Source organism: Protomyctophum parallelum (assembly GCF_964188405.1).
Source record: "Protomyctophum parallelum genome assembly, chromosome: 8".
NCBI lineage: Eukaryota > Metazoa > Chordata > Actinopteri > Myctophiformes > Myctophidae > Protomyctophum > Protomyctophum parallelum.
This window is the reverse complement of record NC_139703.1, coordinates 49,413,517-49,429,572: the sequence shown is the minus strand read 5'-3', so window position 1 is coordinate 49,429,572 and position 16,056 is coordinate 49,413,517. Positions and strand designations below refer to the sequence as shown.

General features: G+C 42.2%; 1 protein-coding gene across 1 annotated transcript in view; it reads right to left on the bottom strand.

The window, feature by feature from the left end:
* LOC310863866 (keratin, type II cytoskeletal 8-like) overlaps nucleotides 1-8,747 on the bottom strand; it is a 442,956-nt gene extending 434,209 nt beyond the window's left edge. The window contains exons 1-9 of the mRNA XM_083772375.1: nucleotides 8,311-8,747; nucleotides 6,597-6,805; nucleotides 6,425-6,485; nucleotides 6,015-6,110; nucleotides 5,713-5,877; nucleotides 5,441-5,566; nucleotides 4,885-5,105; nucleotides 4,618-4,670; nucleotides 4,363-4,502 (exon numbers count right to left, since the gene is read on the bottom strand). Coding sequence (XP_083628501.1) covers nucleotides 4,363-4,502; nucleotides 4,618-4,670; nucleotides 4,885-5,105; nucleotides 5,441-5,566; nucleotides 5,713-5,877; nucleotides 6,015-6,110; nucleotides 6,425-6,485; nucleotides 6,597-6,805; nucleotides 8,311-8,664 — 1,425 coding nt within the window. The 5' untranslated portion in view covers nucleotides 8,665-8,747. The remainder of the gene's footprint in view (nucleotides 1-4,362; nucleotides 4,503-4,617; nucleotides 4,671-4,884; nucleotides 5,106-5,440; nucleotides 5,567-5,712; nucleotides 5,878-6,014; nucleotides 6,111-6,424; nucleotides 6,486-6,596; nucleotides 6,806-8,310) is intronic.
* Between the last annotated feature and the right edge of the window lie 7,309 nt (nucleotides 8,748-16,056).

Genomic DNA, 16,056 nt, shown 5'->3' with positions numbered 1-16,056 from the left:
AAGAGTCTGTTTAATTATTTAATAATTTAGTTTTATGAAGGTTTACATTTTATACTGTGAATTAATTGCACTAGCAAAGTGTAACATGCAGTGAGGACGGAACGTTTGTTCTACCCCATTGGTTCTCTGGGGTCCTAATATAAGGAGTGTTCTACCCAAGGTTATTATAGTTAACTATAACTAACGAAAAAACGAAAACTAGAATTAAAAAAACATTTTAGTTAACTGAAACTAAACTGAAACTAAAATAAATTAAAAAACGATAACTAAACTAAAACTGTATTGTGTGTTCACAAAACTAACTAAAACGAACTGAAATGATAGACAAAATGGCATTCGTTATCGTTTTTTTATCAATATTTATATGCCTTACGGACATTTAGAATATAAACCTTTTAAATGAATTCGGTTCTTTTCCTTATTTCCCGAGCCGTTTTTACGGCACTTTTCAGCACCGTAAGGCAGCATGTCACAACGCTTTACGACCCGTGTTTACATTCTGCAGTGCAGCCCCGTGGTCGCTTCAAGTTTTAATGCTGCTGCTTGCATCTCGCAAAAATGGCAAAAGTTGGCAGAAAGAGTGGCCAGACGTCCGGTTTCACGCCGGACAGTCCGGTTTCAGAACCACCTGTCCTCCTCCCAACTCAACCTCTGGCCGGACACATAATTGTCCGGTTTTGTGTGATATACAGTGCTTGTGTCATAAGTTATGACACAAGCACTGTATATCACACAAAACCGGACAATTATGTGATTTTAATACAGAGACAACGTAAATGACAGTTATGACTCATAACTGTCATTTACGTTGTCTCTGTATTAAAATCTCCGCAGAGCAGCTCCGCAGCGAGCCAGCCACACTCCCTCTGTCAAAGAAGAGAGAGGAGACGTTGCCATGTCCGCTTAATTATAAGCGACTTTGGCCTTGTTTTATAAAATAGCCTACTAAGCCTAGTCAGGCTTCTTTTGGGCTTGTTTTCATAGACATGGTTGCTTGTTTCTCTTCCAAAACCTGTCAACACTGCCAGTGGGATGGTCTGTTTGTTTTTTGTGGAATGTGTGTTCTCACAATCACTTTAGTATAGTTAATGCAGGGATAAATAAACCAAAAATGCAAAATGAAAAACTACATTTAATGAGCAATATGGCTCGACATCATAAAGAAAGGGAGGCTAAAGCACTGTGAACATAGGCTACTGGCTTCATTCTATGTCCCACATCGATGACCATAAGACTGTATAAAAAACCCCACAAGAAAGAGATTCAACATAAAACATATCTAAACATGAAATAAAATAAATTGATTATAAAAGGAATGACCTTTGTGGTACCCCATCATTTAAAAAGGTTAATTGAATTAGCAAATATATGTTCTCTGTGGACATACTGCTGGAGATGATGGTGGTGAAAATCAGGTGCGTGCAATAGTATAGTAATAATAATAATATCTGGAATTTTATAGCGCTTTTCTAAACACTGTGTGTGTCTGTTTGGGGGGGGGGGGGGGGGGGGGGCTGGGGAGAGAGCCCCGCAAAAGTGTCCTCCTTTCTGAGGTCTTGCAGGTGGCCACCACAGCCCAATATGGGATTTCTTCGAATATGACTGTGTGGGAGATGCAAGCAAGTGCCTTGTGGATGAGGATGGGAAAATATGCGAAGTATGTCATGGTTGATTGTCCAACAGAGACTGAATATATATACTTTTAAATGGTATCTTTTGTTGAGTTTTTATTACACAATACTTGCTCTGATCTTTTTTAATCATATACTTCGTTACAAATAAACCAAAGTACGAAAAAACTAAAACTAAACTAAAACTAAGCATTTTCACAAAATAAAAACTAAACTAAAACTAGCAAACCCGCTCTAAAAACTAACTAAAACTAACTGAATTAGAAAAAAATATGTCAAAACTAACTAAAACTAAACTATAATGAAAAAACCAAAACTATTATAACCTTGGTTCTACCCCATTGGTTCTCTGGGGTCCTAATATAAGGAGTGTTCTACCCCATTGGTTCTCTGGGGTCCTAATATAAGGAGTGCCGTAACAGAGGCTTGTCATGTCAGCTGTCACTCAACTCAATGAAGGCGTGTTTTGGGCTGTAAAACAATCTGCCCATTTTGACCTATTTAGTTTTTCTTGCAAATATTTGATGCTGCTGCTTTAGATTCTACCAGCATATAAACACAGCAGAGGCCCTTCCAGGGACCCCTGGGTGCCACAGGCACACAGTTTCATTCGACTATGAATGGGCCTTTTGCGCCATGACACAGTACGTGCCCTCTTGCCCTTATATGCTCCAAAGGCTAACTGAGCTGACAGTCCTGGTCCACCTAAATGCTCCGGGGTATGCCCTATGCCCTAGGTACCAGGGTCAACTCACATAAGTTACCCGAACCTAAAAGTCTATGTACATGACCTGCCTCGTCTAGAGGCGACACCCAGGACTACGTGAGTCATAGCAAGCTCTGCCACATCCAGGTTATAGAATCTTGCAAAAAGTTGACGGAGATGACCAACTTGCAACCGTACACACGATATGGTTCAAGAGTTATAAGCCAAATGTAAAGTGGGCTGTTATAGCGCCACCATGAGGCCGACCGATATAATTATAAGTTATAAGTTGGGTTGGGGAGGACTATAGTGAAGGGCTAATTGGCACGGGGTGAAAAATGGGTTACAAAATTGTGGGATAAAACTTTTGGAGAAAAAAAAAGGATGGCACCATTTATATCTATTCGTGTCTCTAACGGCTTCTATTTCTGCATGTTCACTTTCCAGGAAGAGAAAGGCTGTCGTTTCTATTAGCTTGGAATACCCATCTATGATGTCATTGGTAGGCACGTTTCTGAAGTGAATAGACAGAAATTGTGGCATCTTATTGATGTACATTAAAGGCCAATTATATTATATAATGCTCCTTTAAGTGAAAATGTTTTCCCTGAGGGTTTGTGGTACACTTATGTAGGCCTACATTGGTGTGGGGTAAAGTTTGTTGGCCTTCGGGGGGCCCCTGGTGGCCCCATTGGTGTGGGGTAAAGTTTGTTGGCCTTCGGGGGGCCCCTGGTGGCAAGGGCCTGATTTGCCTGCTGGGAATGAATGCATCTGGTCTGACTGGTCATAGTCATCCTCATGTTTTCCATATAATAGATTAGATTTATTAGTAAAAGTAGGAGGATGAGGAAGAGGAGGATAATAGTATTGTTTTGTATTTACATTGTACTACAAGACCAAGTAGCCAACTAGACAATTTGAGGAGATTTCAAAATACCATACACTTATTCAAAAACATTTTCAGACAGACATTTTAGATCTCAGATTTATTTATTTAGTCAATTGCTGCGACATGTATGGGACATGTCGCTTTTACAAAATAAATCTGGTTGCACATAGTTTCAGCGAACAGGAAAAGCAAAACCAAGAATTGTATAAAACATTTTACAGAACACTGCATTATGGTACATTTTGGAAAAAGTGAGTCATTAACCCATCAGTAACTAACTGCCAAACAGAAAATAAAATAACAAATACATATGAATAGCTACTTTAAAAGAAGCTTTTGTGATTTTTTTCTTTTATATTTCCTTCCGTGACAAGGTTTATGACAAAGTTATAACTTCCCCCTTACAAAATAATATCCATATCACTGTATAGGAGTGAAGACATCAACAGGGAACATTAACTGCATTGCATAAAGTCAGTCGTCCTATAGGAGCCTGATGGCTGGTGTATCACATACACATTATACTGTACCAATTGTCCTATAGGAGCCTGATGTCTGGTGTATTACATACACATTTAGTATGTACTGTTACTGTACCATATGCAACTGCAAATGTCCACAAAATGCTTTCACTATCTTCGTTTTAAACCTTTTCTCAAGAACATTGTCTTCTGTTGTTCTGTTACTTAGATGTCAGTGCAGAAAGATAACAGTGTTGGTGGCTGACCTCGCCGATGTGTGTTTTAAGGTTTTAAGGCTTTACATTCAGTAGCTCCTGTCATTGATGTTCAACAGTGCAGTTTAGGCAGACCATCTATTGATCCTGGAAACCCAACAGGTGGCAGTGTAACATATCTATGGACTGTGGGTATGGGTGTGTGTGGGCACGCACGCACACAAGAGAGAGAAGAGTGCTTGTGTGTGTGTGTGTGTGTGTGTGTGTGTGTGTGTGTGTGTGTGTGTGTGTGTGTGTGTGTGTGTGTGTGTGTGTGTGTGTGTGTGTGTGTGTGTGTGTGATACATTTCAAAAGATCTTAGGATCACTAGATGTTCAACCTTTCTTTCACTGGAACGGTTTAGAGTGTGGGATTAGCACCGATTAGGGAACTGATTTTTGCACTTGTTAGGGTTTTACATGTAGCGCCTGGAGCTGGACTGGGTTTGCATTGAAGATTTGGTGATGCCCCCCCCCATTCCATAGCTACTTCCACCTCCACTTCCATAGCCGCCACCATAGCCGAATCCACCACCGCCGCCGGAGCTGGAGTTGGAGAAACCTGTGGATTGAGAAAAGAGCGGTCAGCCAGTTTCATATATGTTTTCCTTAAAGGCTGTTTAATGTTCATTATCTGGTGATGATTGGTGACAATGATGTTAAAATATAGAACTTACCTGCAGAGCTCTGTTGCACATGAATGGTAGCAGACGCTGGACCCTCATTGAGCCTGTTGATAGAGCAGATGGGTGTAAGCATAGTATGTTTCATTCAGCATTCAGGAGTATACATGTAGCTAAAGTACGATAAAAAAACTCTCTCTCCTTTATGTGTTTCAGTTGTACTGTTGTATTGTGCAAAATCTTCCTGAGACTGTTTTTGCAGTGTGAGGCAGAGCTTTCCTAAACGTATACGGCCGTAAGTGTAAAATTCCAACCACTCACCTTGACTCCTCTCCTTCCAGCAGTTTCCTGTAGGTGGCGATCTCAATGTCCAGGGCCAGCTTGACGTTCATCAGCTCCTGGTACTCGCGCACCTGGCGGGCCATGTCCTGCTTAGCTCTCTGCAGAGCATCCTCCAGGTCCTTGATGCGGAGCTTGGCGTCCCTCACTGCCAGCTCACCGCGCTCCTCAGCCTCAGCGATCTGAGCCTCAAGGTTAGCCCTCTGTCGCACACATAATGACAGTGGAATTAACCCCCCGCTACCTCTACCAATGAGTTCACTAAGGTTCACACTGATTCCATTCATCATTCAAAAACAATCGGCTAGACAGGTCAGCATATTGAGGTTCTGTAGTGCAGGCCTACCTGTCCCTAGACAGGTCAGCATATAGAGGTTCTATAGTGCATGCCTACCTGTCCCTAGACAGGTCAGCATATAGAGGTTCTATAGTGCATGCCTACCTGTCCCTAGACAGGTCAGCATATTGAGGTTCTGTAGTGCAGGCCTACCTGTCCCTAGACAGGTCAGCATATTGAGGTTCTGTAGTGCATGCCTACCTGTCCCTTGACCGATTCGATCTCATTCTGAAGACGGGCGATCATGCGGTTCAGCTCTGAGATCTCAGATTTGGTTTGCCTCAGGTCATCGCCATACTGTCCAGCGGTTGTCTGAATTTCCTCAACCTGGCATAGACAAATAAAGTATACATGGAAAGTGTTGAAAACAAGATGGAAAGCATTTTAAATAAAAAGCAAAAACAAGAAAGAAATGAAACAAAACAGTGTCTTAATAGTGTTAAAACGATGTATTTTTTTGGTCCTTTGCTCACCTTGGTTTTGTACCACTGTTCTGCATCAGCTTTGCTACGGTTGGCGATGTCCTCATACTGAGCGCGCACTTCAGCCACGATGGAGTCCATGTCAAGGTTTCGGCTGTTATCCATCTCCACGATGACCGAGGTGTCCTTAATTTGACCTTGAAGCTCACGCAGCTCCTACACAACCAATTGATGTTTTACAATGTCATCAATTTGTACTGCAGTTGCGTGGGCAGTGGTGTCTCACATTCAACAATAGAAATAGAACTAGAAAACAACACGTATGTCTATAGTTTTATAATACTAGTACTTACAGCTTCGTAGACAGCCCTGAGGAAGTTGATCTCATCTTGAAGAGCATCAACCTTGGCCTCCAGTTCAACCTTGTTCATGTATGCGCCATCAACATCCTGGTAAGAGAATTATTGACAAAGTTAAATCAATTTCACTGTTTTATCAACAAATTCTTTACCATTGTCCGATGAAATCCGAAGTGGTAACCCGAACCGCGGGAACACTTCTCTGCATAAAAAATTTGCAACTGACTGTGCATCCTTTCTTAGTTTCAGACTGCATTAGGAAATAGACTGTTATGTAAGTAACTCTGTAGCTTAGTTTCAGACTGCATTAGGAAATAGACTGTTATGTAAGTAACTATGTAGCTTAGTTTCAGACTGCATTAGGAAATAGCAGGAGGGTCTTTGGCTCCATTCCTCATCCTTACCTTCTTCAAAAGCACAAACTCATTCTCCACGGATGCACGTTTGTTGATTTCATCTTCATACCTATTAAAAACACAAGGGACCCACTTAGCATGCACATTCTCTGGCCATTAAAATATATATATATAAGAATATCAATATATATATTCACAATATCACGCCATCAAGTCTCACTTGTTCTTGAAGTCTTCAACCAGGCCCTGCATGTTTCTCAGCTCTCCCTCCAGCTTCATTTTCTCATTGCCCAGCCCGTCCAGCTGTCTGCGCAGGTTGGAGATGTAGGCCTCAAACATGCTGTCGATGTTGGAGCGGGAGGTGGTCTGTCCCTGCAGCAGGTTCCATTTGGTCTCCAGCATTTTGTTCTGCTGCTCCAGGAAGCGTACCTAAGATAGTAGAGAGAGACGTTGTCACATACTGTCGTCTACTACGACTGGCAAATACTGTCATTCTAAAATAAAAGTTTGGTAGGTCGAAGCAGTGAAGGCAGAGGAATGAACAGAGTAGATGTGTGGCGTTGTGTTTTTAGTATGATGTGTTTTTTACACAGACTTCATTTTCGTTTCTTTATGGCCTTGAACTTCAATGGAGATGAAGGGTGTGTGAGATGGTGGTATGCTGCTGTGTTAAGTTTGAACAGGCATAGCAGGAACACAAAAAGACCACACCTTTACCTACATGGCTTCCTAGATAGCATCATTGGGATGGGCTTTATGGACAGCCACGCCCTGTCCACAACCATATCATTTCATAACCTGTCCAGACTGTGTATGCCATGGAGAAGTGTGCGTATAGCTTTAAGAATTCCACCTATCTCCTGTCTGGCTATGACTCACCTCACATGGTACGCTGAGCTCCGAAGGCCACACACACACACACATAACTCAGCCATAAAAAAATAGGTGTGGCTGATAAACCATATAGCAGACAAAGGAACTCATTATTAAGGGATGATCGCTTTGTTTAGTGCAGGGATAGAAGATCACTTGATAGTAAATCAACTTGTAAATGCAAGAGCATATACCCACGCAAGAAGCCATTTAACAGCTTCACACTTGGCATTCCTGTTGCCCTTAACAACTAGGTGATAGTCACAATGTGCAAATTCCAGACATTGGACTCTACAGGCATGGTGCAGATAGTTCCCTATTCTGCCAGCCAGGCTCGTAGTTTAGAGATGGGGTGTGTCAGGGCAATAGAAGTTCCCCACGCCCATGTTTAGATAGTGGGGAAAACACACCTTCACAAGTCCAAACAAGGCCCGCAGGGTAACTTTTTATTTTTTTTACCTAAGGGTGGGGTACAATGTGTCAAATTACAACTCTCAAATGGATGATGATTAGAAACGGCTTTTGAAAGGTTTATAAATTTCCCTAATCCCAGAGGTAGTAATTCATTAATGGATGCACCACCTGAGAGATAGTTTTCACAGGTCCCTTGCTTATCTTGTTTTTCTTTTCAAGCCACAGGCTCAGATTCCTGAGGGTTATGTCATGTTTCTGAGAGCTCAGTCAGCATGTTCACATGATGTACAGTCTTCCCCAAAGGAATGTCTTACAGGAGAGTTGACCAATGCCAAATGCAATGATTTTGTCATGTGACACAATATTTTGCAATATATGATATAAATAGATTATCTTGTGCAACATCAAACACTTCCACTTGCACTACACGTGCTATGTAATTGAGGCATTATTGCAAAGTAAAGAGTGAACATTGCCTTTTGGCAGGTGACATGACAAAACATTTTACAAAAAGGTGCATGTAATCCAGATGGAGCACATGCACATCCGAGTTGAGTAACCATAATAAATGTGGCTACTGGCGTGGAGGGTTAAGATATGGAACATAGCTAAGTAAAAGTATCACACAATAATTAATTTGAACTGACCTTGTCGATGAAGGAGGCGAAGCGGTTGTTCAGGCCCTTGATCTGGTCCTTCTCATGGGTGCGGACTGCCGAGATGTTGGGGTCGATCTCCAGGTTCAGTGGGGCCAGCAGGCTGGAGTTGACTGTGACAGCTGTGATGGGTACTATACCGCCACCCATACCGCCACCCATACCGCCACCCATACCGCCATAGGCACCACCGTAGCTGCCACCCATTCTGCCGCTGGAAGCGTAGCTGCCTCCACCAACAGATCCTATACCCACAGAGCTGCGCATACTTGAGGTGCGACCGCCGCTTGGTCCAGCATAGGACTGGGCATAGCGGGTGGTGGTGGTTGATCTCCTGCTGCTCATGGCTGGTTCTAGGATGTGTTGAGGCTGAGTGTGCTTCAAAAGGAGAGTCAAGATCCTCTGAGTGTAGCACTGCTGACGCTGCCTGCTTTTATTGTTGCGCAGAGCTGGGAGGAGGGTGGGGCCTCCACCTGGAAGAACAACATTTTAACCACTTCATCCTGCACTCACTTTCTCTCCCTATCCACCCCTACAGTCCCTCCGCTCTGCCCGCCCCAGGCTATGGCTGGGAGGAGTGGCTAGGCCTGTAAAACAGGTAGTGAGTGCTTGTCAAGAGATAAGTTTTGACACACCCTGCCTTAGGTCTGGCTGAAGGCGTAGAAAAGTTGAATGAAAATATTTCGAATGGTTAAACTAAACCTGATATAGTACAGTATTAAACTGAGTGAAATGGGCACCTTGTAATTTCGTTGTTGCTTGTCGCAATAAAGGTAGCAAGAATCATATTGCAGGCCAGCCAAAGAGGTTTCCATACAATGACATATGCTTCATGCATATTATGTGCGCATTTTTAATATTTGCAATAACAAATTAACAACTGGTTTTTGGCTAGATTTGAACACCAATCCCAAGATTATATTCCCTTCAGCTAGTAAAGGACAGACATACCGTAGTAGACCTACATTCATCACTAGATTTCTTATATAACTCATTCGTATCTATGTTATTTATATCCTGGTGTGGAACTTTACATATCTGATTATCAGAAAAGATGTAATTCTGTAGGGTAAAATATTGACTGCATAAACCATGATGCCATCATGCTAGCTTATTGATCCAGCCCAGGCAAGTCAGAGTATCTTTCTCATAAAGGCATTGTGGGTAACTTGGCCCCAAATGTTCACCAATTTGAACCCTCTGTATCTACCTTTATCGTCCTTGCTGTGGCATCTTTTCAAGTAAACACTCTAAGAAAACACTTCAATCAAATGTGAATGAATCACAACCATGAATTTGGAACAAAAGATGGGTGAGGTCACAGCAGCTAATCACAGTGAGAACAGAATAGTGAGGTTTACAGTTTTTCTTGCTTGGATGCATTTCTTGAAACTCCAACCTGCATTCTATTTACAGTGTCTCAAGAACCCACACCATTAAGGCGAAAAATACAGAACAATTTCACAGTGCATGGTGTCCATACAGAATGCACACTAAACGCTGTCATATTGTAGATTATAGATCTTTAACATTGTAGTCAACCCCCCCCCCCCCCCCCTCAATTGGCTACATACATCCCATTCACATTGATAGTATTAGATGCAAACTACTATGAACAATGAACACCGTGTTTGTACATAATAAAGGCCAAACATGACTGTTATTGGAGTGATACCACAGGTGCAAATTGTGAACACAATGCTCACAAACAAACAAACAAATAAGCTGGGTTCCAGTGCAATGTTTTAATTGGAGCAAATGCATGTGTCAATCGGGGCCGTGTGTCCAAGTGCATGGTGGTGGTACAGGGGTAGGGGATAGGGGTAGGGATAGTAGGGGTAGGGGGTAGGGGACAGGGGTAGGGGATAGGGGTAGGGATAGTAATTTGTAGTGAGAGAGGAGAAAATGTAGAGTAGAGTAAACCTTGACTATGTTGTGTTTTCTCCAGGGGGGTCGAATCGGTCAATTGGATGTGTAGCAGTGAAAAACACATAAAAGAGATATGTAATGAACACGTAATATACATAATTCCGGTATATAATAATATAATTTTTAACTCTTATCGTTATAGGTTCTCTTTTTAATAATATAATTTTAACTTTTATAGGCCTTGGTTCTTTTGCATGGGTGGTATAGTGTTGTGATGAGAAATGCTTTTACTGTTGCATGTTTTGGGAATGAAGTTAGGTTTTCAGGAAATGCATCCAAGTGACTGCGAAAGTAAGTGAAATAATAAGCAGAGGAAATTGCGAGTGTAGATTACATTATTATTATAATACAGTAGATGGCATTGCAGAATGCAGACAATATTGTAAATCAAACAGTACAGTCCATGCCAGTGCTCGTTAGTTATTATTCCCCATTATGGATGCAATTCCTTTTAGTGTGAGTTACAGTAATAGTTATTTCAGATTTTGATTACAGTATGTATGTTTGGCACTGGAGGGGCTCTTCCAGCCTCTCAGATATGATCAAATGTTTACATGTGTAAAAGTGACACCTGGAGCACGGCAGTAGTGGGGTACCATGTACAGTAGATATCTATATATCTGGCATGATCATCAAGCATCACTGACACATGTCTGTGAATGTAAATGGTAGAGATGTATAATATTGTTGATTAATACTCAGTCCTCTATAACAGGAATGTATGTACTATATGTCTGTAAATATACTGTATACGTGTGCAAAGAGTCAAAGGTAGACATCCATCAACGAGAGAACATTAGAGGTTCAATATCTCTTATAAATTGATTGCTGATGTGCAAGACAAGTAACGCTGAATTGGGGATTGCTGAATCTTGAATTCATGAATCTAGAATCTAGACTGTCCATCTGGCCTGTGTTAAGGCCTTTTCAGACGTTGTCGCCTGGATCAACGACAGGTCTGCTCCAAGTCTGCCCATGAGAGGCGTGGCGTATAAAAAAAAAAGCTCAACTCAATCCAGTTCTAGTCAGTTGCGAGCGTGTGCATGAAACGAGCATGCGCACAACAATTCCACGGGGCCACGCAAATCTGCGTGCGTTGTCGCCCCTCAACTTGCGTGTCCAAAATTATTGAAAATGAATTCCTAGCCCACGTCAGTCGCAATGTGTAAAACATTTGGGTGGAGATACATGACTTTGCCTGGTGGCCTAATCTTTGTCACATTTATATACAGACCATGTATTCATGTGTTGGTATGTTATTACCAACACACACAGTGACACACCCACCCACACACCCACACACACACACACACACACACACACATCACACACACGGATCTATCTAAAACATGGCTTTATCCATCACTCTTCACCTGCTCCAGTCCAGACACACGCCCAGGAATTTGCCATTCACTTTTACTACTGTAACTGCACCTTATCAAACCAGCTGTCAATCATCCTGCAGAGTGTCATTAAATGGCCTTATAGAGAGACTTGCAGAACATACTGTATATCAAGTTTTGTATGATTCGCGGTATTCTGTCAGCAAGGGCACACAGAAAAATGCAATGCATCCTAGCATGGTGCAAACCTTTCTGCGTGGAGTATGTGCAGCTCAGATCCTTTCACTAGACTGTACAAACATTAAAACTTGAAGACACGCCATTGATCCGGGTCTCAAGAGTCTGAGTAAATATTGGTATTACTATAGCCTTGTATCCAACTTGAAATCTGTCCAGGAATGGGATCAGAGGAGAGGATAACCATGTGATAATTATGCCTATTGCACTGTGGCCTTGTGCACCCTGAACATCAGACTCACTCACAAATAATAATAATAATAATAATACATTTTATTTATAAGGCGCCTTTCAGGGCACTCAAGGTCGCCGTACAGGTTTAAAACAGTACAAAAACACAGTTAAAAGCAGAACAAAACACAGCTTGCAGCAGAAGACACTAGAGGTCACGCAGAGTCATAGGCCTGCCTAAACAGGTGGGTTTTGAGGTGAGTTTGGAAAATGGTGATAGAGTCCATGTTTCTGATGTCAGGGGGGAGGGAGTTCCAGAGGTGAGGGGCAAATGACTAAACTTTTTGCAGTTTTATTGTTTAGGCTAAAAGTGCAGCCTATGAATCGGAGTTCTAAACACTTATTTGTAACACTTTTTAGACGTGTCACAGTGTTCAGATTATAAACAGAAGAGCATGTTTAAATGCCATGATTGCAGGCTAGTCCTGTCCGCTTTGGCAGGTTCTGTAGAACTGTCGCTGGGACAGCGGAAGGTTTCAACGGCAGGCTGGCATCGCTTTCGCCAGCCAGGGTGTTCTTGTGGTGGTGGTTTCATATTGTGAACAACTAGCCTAAGCAGAGTACAGTACTACTGTATGCAATGCATGCATACCCTTACCTACCTGGCAGGTGAAAACAAGCACCCAGATTAGCATTTCAATGCCTGATCTGCATGTATAGAAGGGACAGGCAACGTGGTCAATGCAAGACGAGAATTGCACGAACGGGCGCGGCACGACCTGGTGCGGTACAAACGGGACGAACCGAGGTCGAATATATATTCAGGTCCAATTCCTCATGGGGGCCCTGCCCCCCCCCCCCCCGGCCCCCACAGACTCTACGTCACTGCTATGAATGGAATGATCTGATTACTGTGAAAGTGGTTCACGGTGCAACATTCTTCAAACAATGTGAATTCTAGGAAAGTCTGTTGCTTTAGGGCTTGTAATGGTAATATAATCAGAAACCTGTTCATCAGATTTGTCTACTGTAATCCGCCTGCAGGGAATTATGTTCCGTACAAGTGCTGCATTTAAAACTCGAATCTTCGATGGAAAAGGCTTATTTATGTGCGTTACGTGTGCAGCGGTGGCCCAACGGTTTGCGGAGCGGTCTTGATATCGGAAGGTCGCTAGTTCGTATCCCCGGACCGGCACGTTAAAATTACCACCGCTCAAGTGCCCTTGAGCAAGGCATTGAACCCCTACCATGAAATGTTCTATGAGCAGGGCCTGGCTGTAAACAAGTTCTTGAGCTTAGTCCAGTTACCCTGGGTAAACATAGTAACTTTGCTTTGCTTTGCTTGCTTGTCCAGGACTAATCTAGCAAAGCACTGGACCAATTGCTACCAATCACAGCAGCATTTCTTGTGCCCACTGCCATTTAGGCCAAGGAAGTACATCCATGCATTTTCACAGATCTTTCTGAAATATTTACCTTTAAGTTACAATGGAAGTCAATGGTATGGGACCAGGCTGAAACCTTGCCAAATTGTTGAATGTCTAGAGGTTCGGGCCAGAAAATATATCATCAATGAGTAAAATATGGATTTGGATTATGTCTTCCCCCTCACACCTACGTCGCACCACAGATCTGTCCGATATGTCTGCTGGGTCATAGTGTCGGGGGTTTTGTCAGAGTGCCCGTCTGTCTGTGTCCCTTTTGTGCCTATATATGGATGACATAATATCCGTTTGGATATGAGGTTGTCCCCTGCTGATCTGACCGATATTATCGGTCAGATCAGCAGGGGACAACCTCATATCCAAACGGCAGTGGGAATCACACTTCCTCTGAGTACTTAGAGTGCTATACACCACCACCAGGTAATGGCAGTAGGTATAAGGTGTCACATTGGTATTTATTGACTTTTTGGACCCTATTCATCAAATTCAATTTACAGCTTAATCCAGTTGAGTGCTAACTCTAACTCTAACCATAACCTCAGTCATAACCATAATTTTTCTTTTATATCTATGGTAGGCAGTATGTAGAATTGTTCCATTGCATGGTCTGATAAGGAACATATTGGTGATTATCAGTTGATAACATCAGATGCGGGTCATATGAAGCTGTACCGAAACATTTTTGGTTAATTTGTTAGCATTGGTGGGTTAACACTGAATCTAGTTATCCATAATGTGAAGTGGACCTGAATAAATAGAGTCAAACTATTCAGTCGATACGCTACAAAGAGAATTCAGCAAAGGAACACACCCCTTGATGCTTGTATTAGATTGTCCATATGGGTTGTGTGGGTGTGTTCATATGGGAGTGTTGTCAAAGGAGCTTTTACTTGGGTCAATCTTTCACCGTCAGACGTACACACCCTCACTTCACAGTGATTTGGAAGTGCCACAGCGAGCATCTTGCCAACAAGAAAACAGCTTGCACCCCCCCCCCCCCCCCCCCCGCACGCACGCACACGCACGCACAATGCACACACACACACACACACACACACACACATACACGCAATCACACACACAAGCCTTTCCCTTATTGGAAAGTATTGTCATTGGAATGAGAATGACAATTGGAATACAACCATTCACCTTTGTAATATTTGAACTTGAATGCGTTGCAGCAGATGCACCATGGTTGCAGGAGAAAACAAAGCATGGGAATAGTGGTGCTCACCTCACCTCTTTAATCTGTTTGGGTGAGTCACTGCGGATGAGATGAAACCATGATCATGTCTAGGCTACTGAGCCACCGAGCCTGTGTCATTCATTCATTGATGCAATTGTTACGTTAATGCTCTTGTATGACCTCATGTATTTCAAGTATGAACATCTGCACTGTAGCATCACTGTTGAATGAAACAGCTGTAGCCTGTAGCTGAATACTCACCACCACTAGTTTTGAGTATGTAGCCTTTCATTGAAAATACAAAACCATCAAACTGTTTAAAAGTTATTCTCTGGGCAGATACAGTAACAATGTTGCAAATGTGCTTGCTTTTTAACTAGGAAAGTGTATTCAAAGGGTAAAGAGATTTGTACACATTATTGCATCCTAAAATAACTATTTATTAGTTTTATATTTTCTCCCACAACCCCCTCCCAACCAGTTCATAGATCGAAGGGACAGTAGTGGCCAACAAGGGCAACTACCAGAGGGACTGCAAAGTGCTAAAGTGTGTTTGGCAAATCAAGTAAATCAGCTGTTCTGTTCTGTTGTTCTGGCCCATTTACATGGATTTGAAAAATGTGATTTTGAAAAATTGTCCCTGCTAAATAAATAAATAACCAATTATTTAAATGTATGTGGCTTTACTGTACAGTCAATCTAATTCTGGCACTGGCATTTGTACATTAACACGTTTAGTTGGAAAATAATTGTACTTTTCTTATGGTCTCACGGTAGTATCAAAGATCCATGGTATTTCATATCTATATTTCTTATGTAACTGACAAATACAGTTTGTAACCTGTCAAAAGCAGGCATATCCACTGAAAACATTCCTGCAACACCACCTTTCAGTCAGTCAGTTTGATGCCTAAAGACAGAATGTAATGGCAATTGTACAGCGTGCATTTCTTACAACTGTCATAATCATCTTGTCGTAAATGTTCACACTTCAAAGGTGTGGCAAGTACAAAACTATGTTCCATCTACTACTCCAACTAGTTCAGTTCAGTTCAACTTTACTGACATGTCTATTATCTAAATACAATGATATACTTAAAGGTGCATTAGATGGGGAACCCGCTGGCCTAGTGGTCCAGGCGCATGCCACAAATAGGCTCTGGCCTGACGTCACACGTTCGAGTCCTGCTCATGACGACCTTTGCTGCATGTCTCCCCCGTCTCTCTCTCTCTCTCCTGTCATTCTTCACTTGTATCTATCAATAAAATAGATACAGAAAAGCCCTCTAAAGTGCATTAGATTCATTGGGATGCAATATGCATTTCCAAATGTCTGCTCCAGTTTGCAGAGAAACAAGCATTACCAGCCAGATGTCCTTGCATTATAATAACCTCAGGGGTGATACATGATGCATGTATTGCTCGT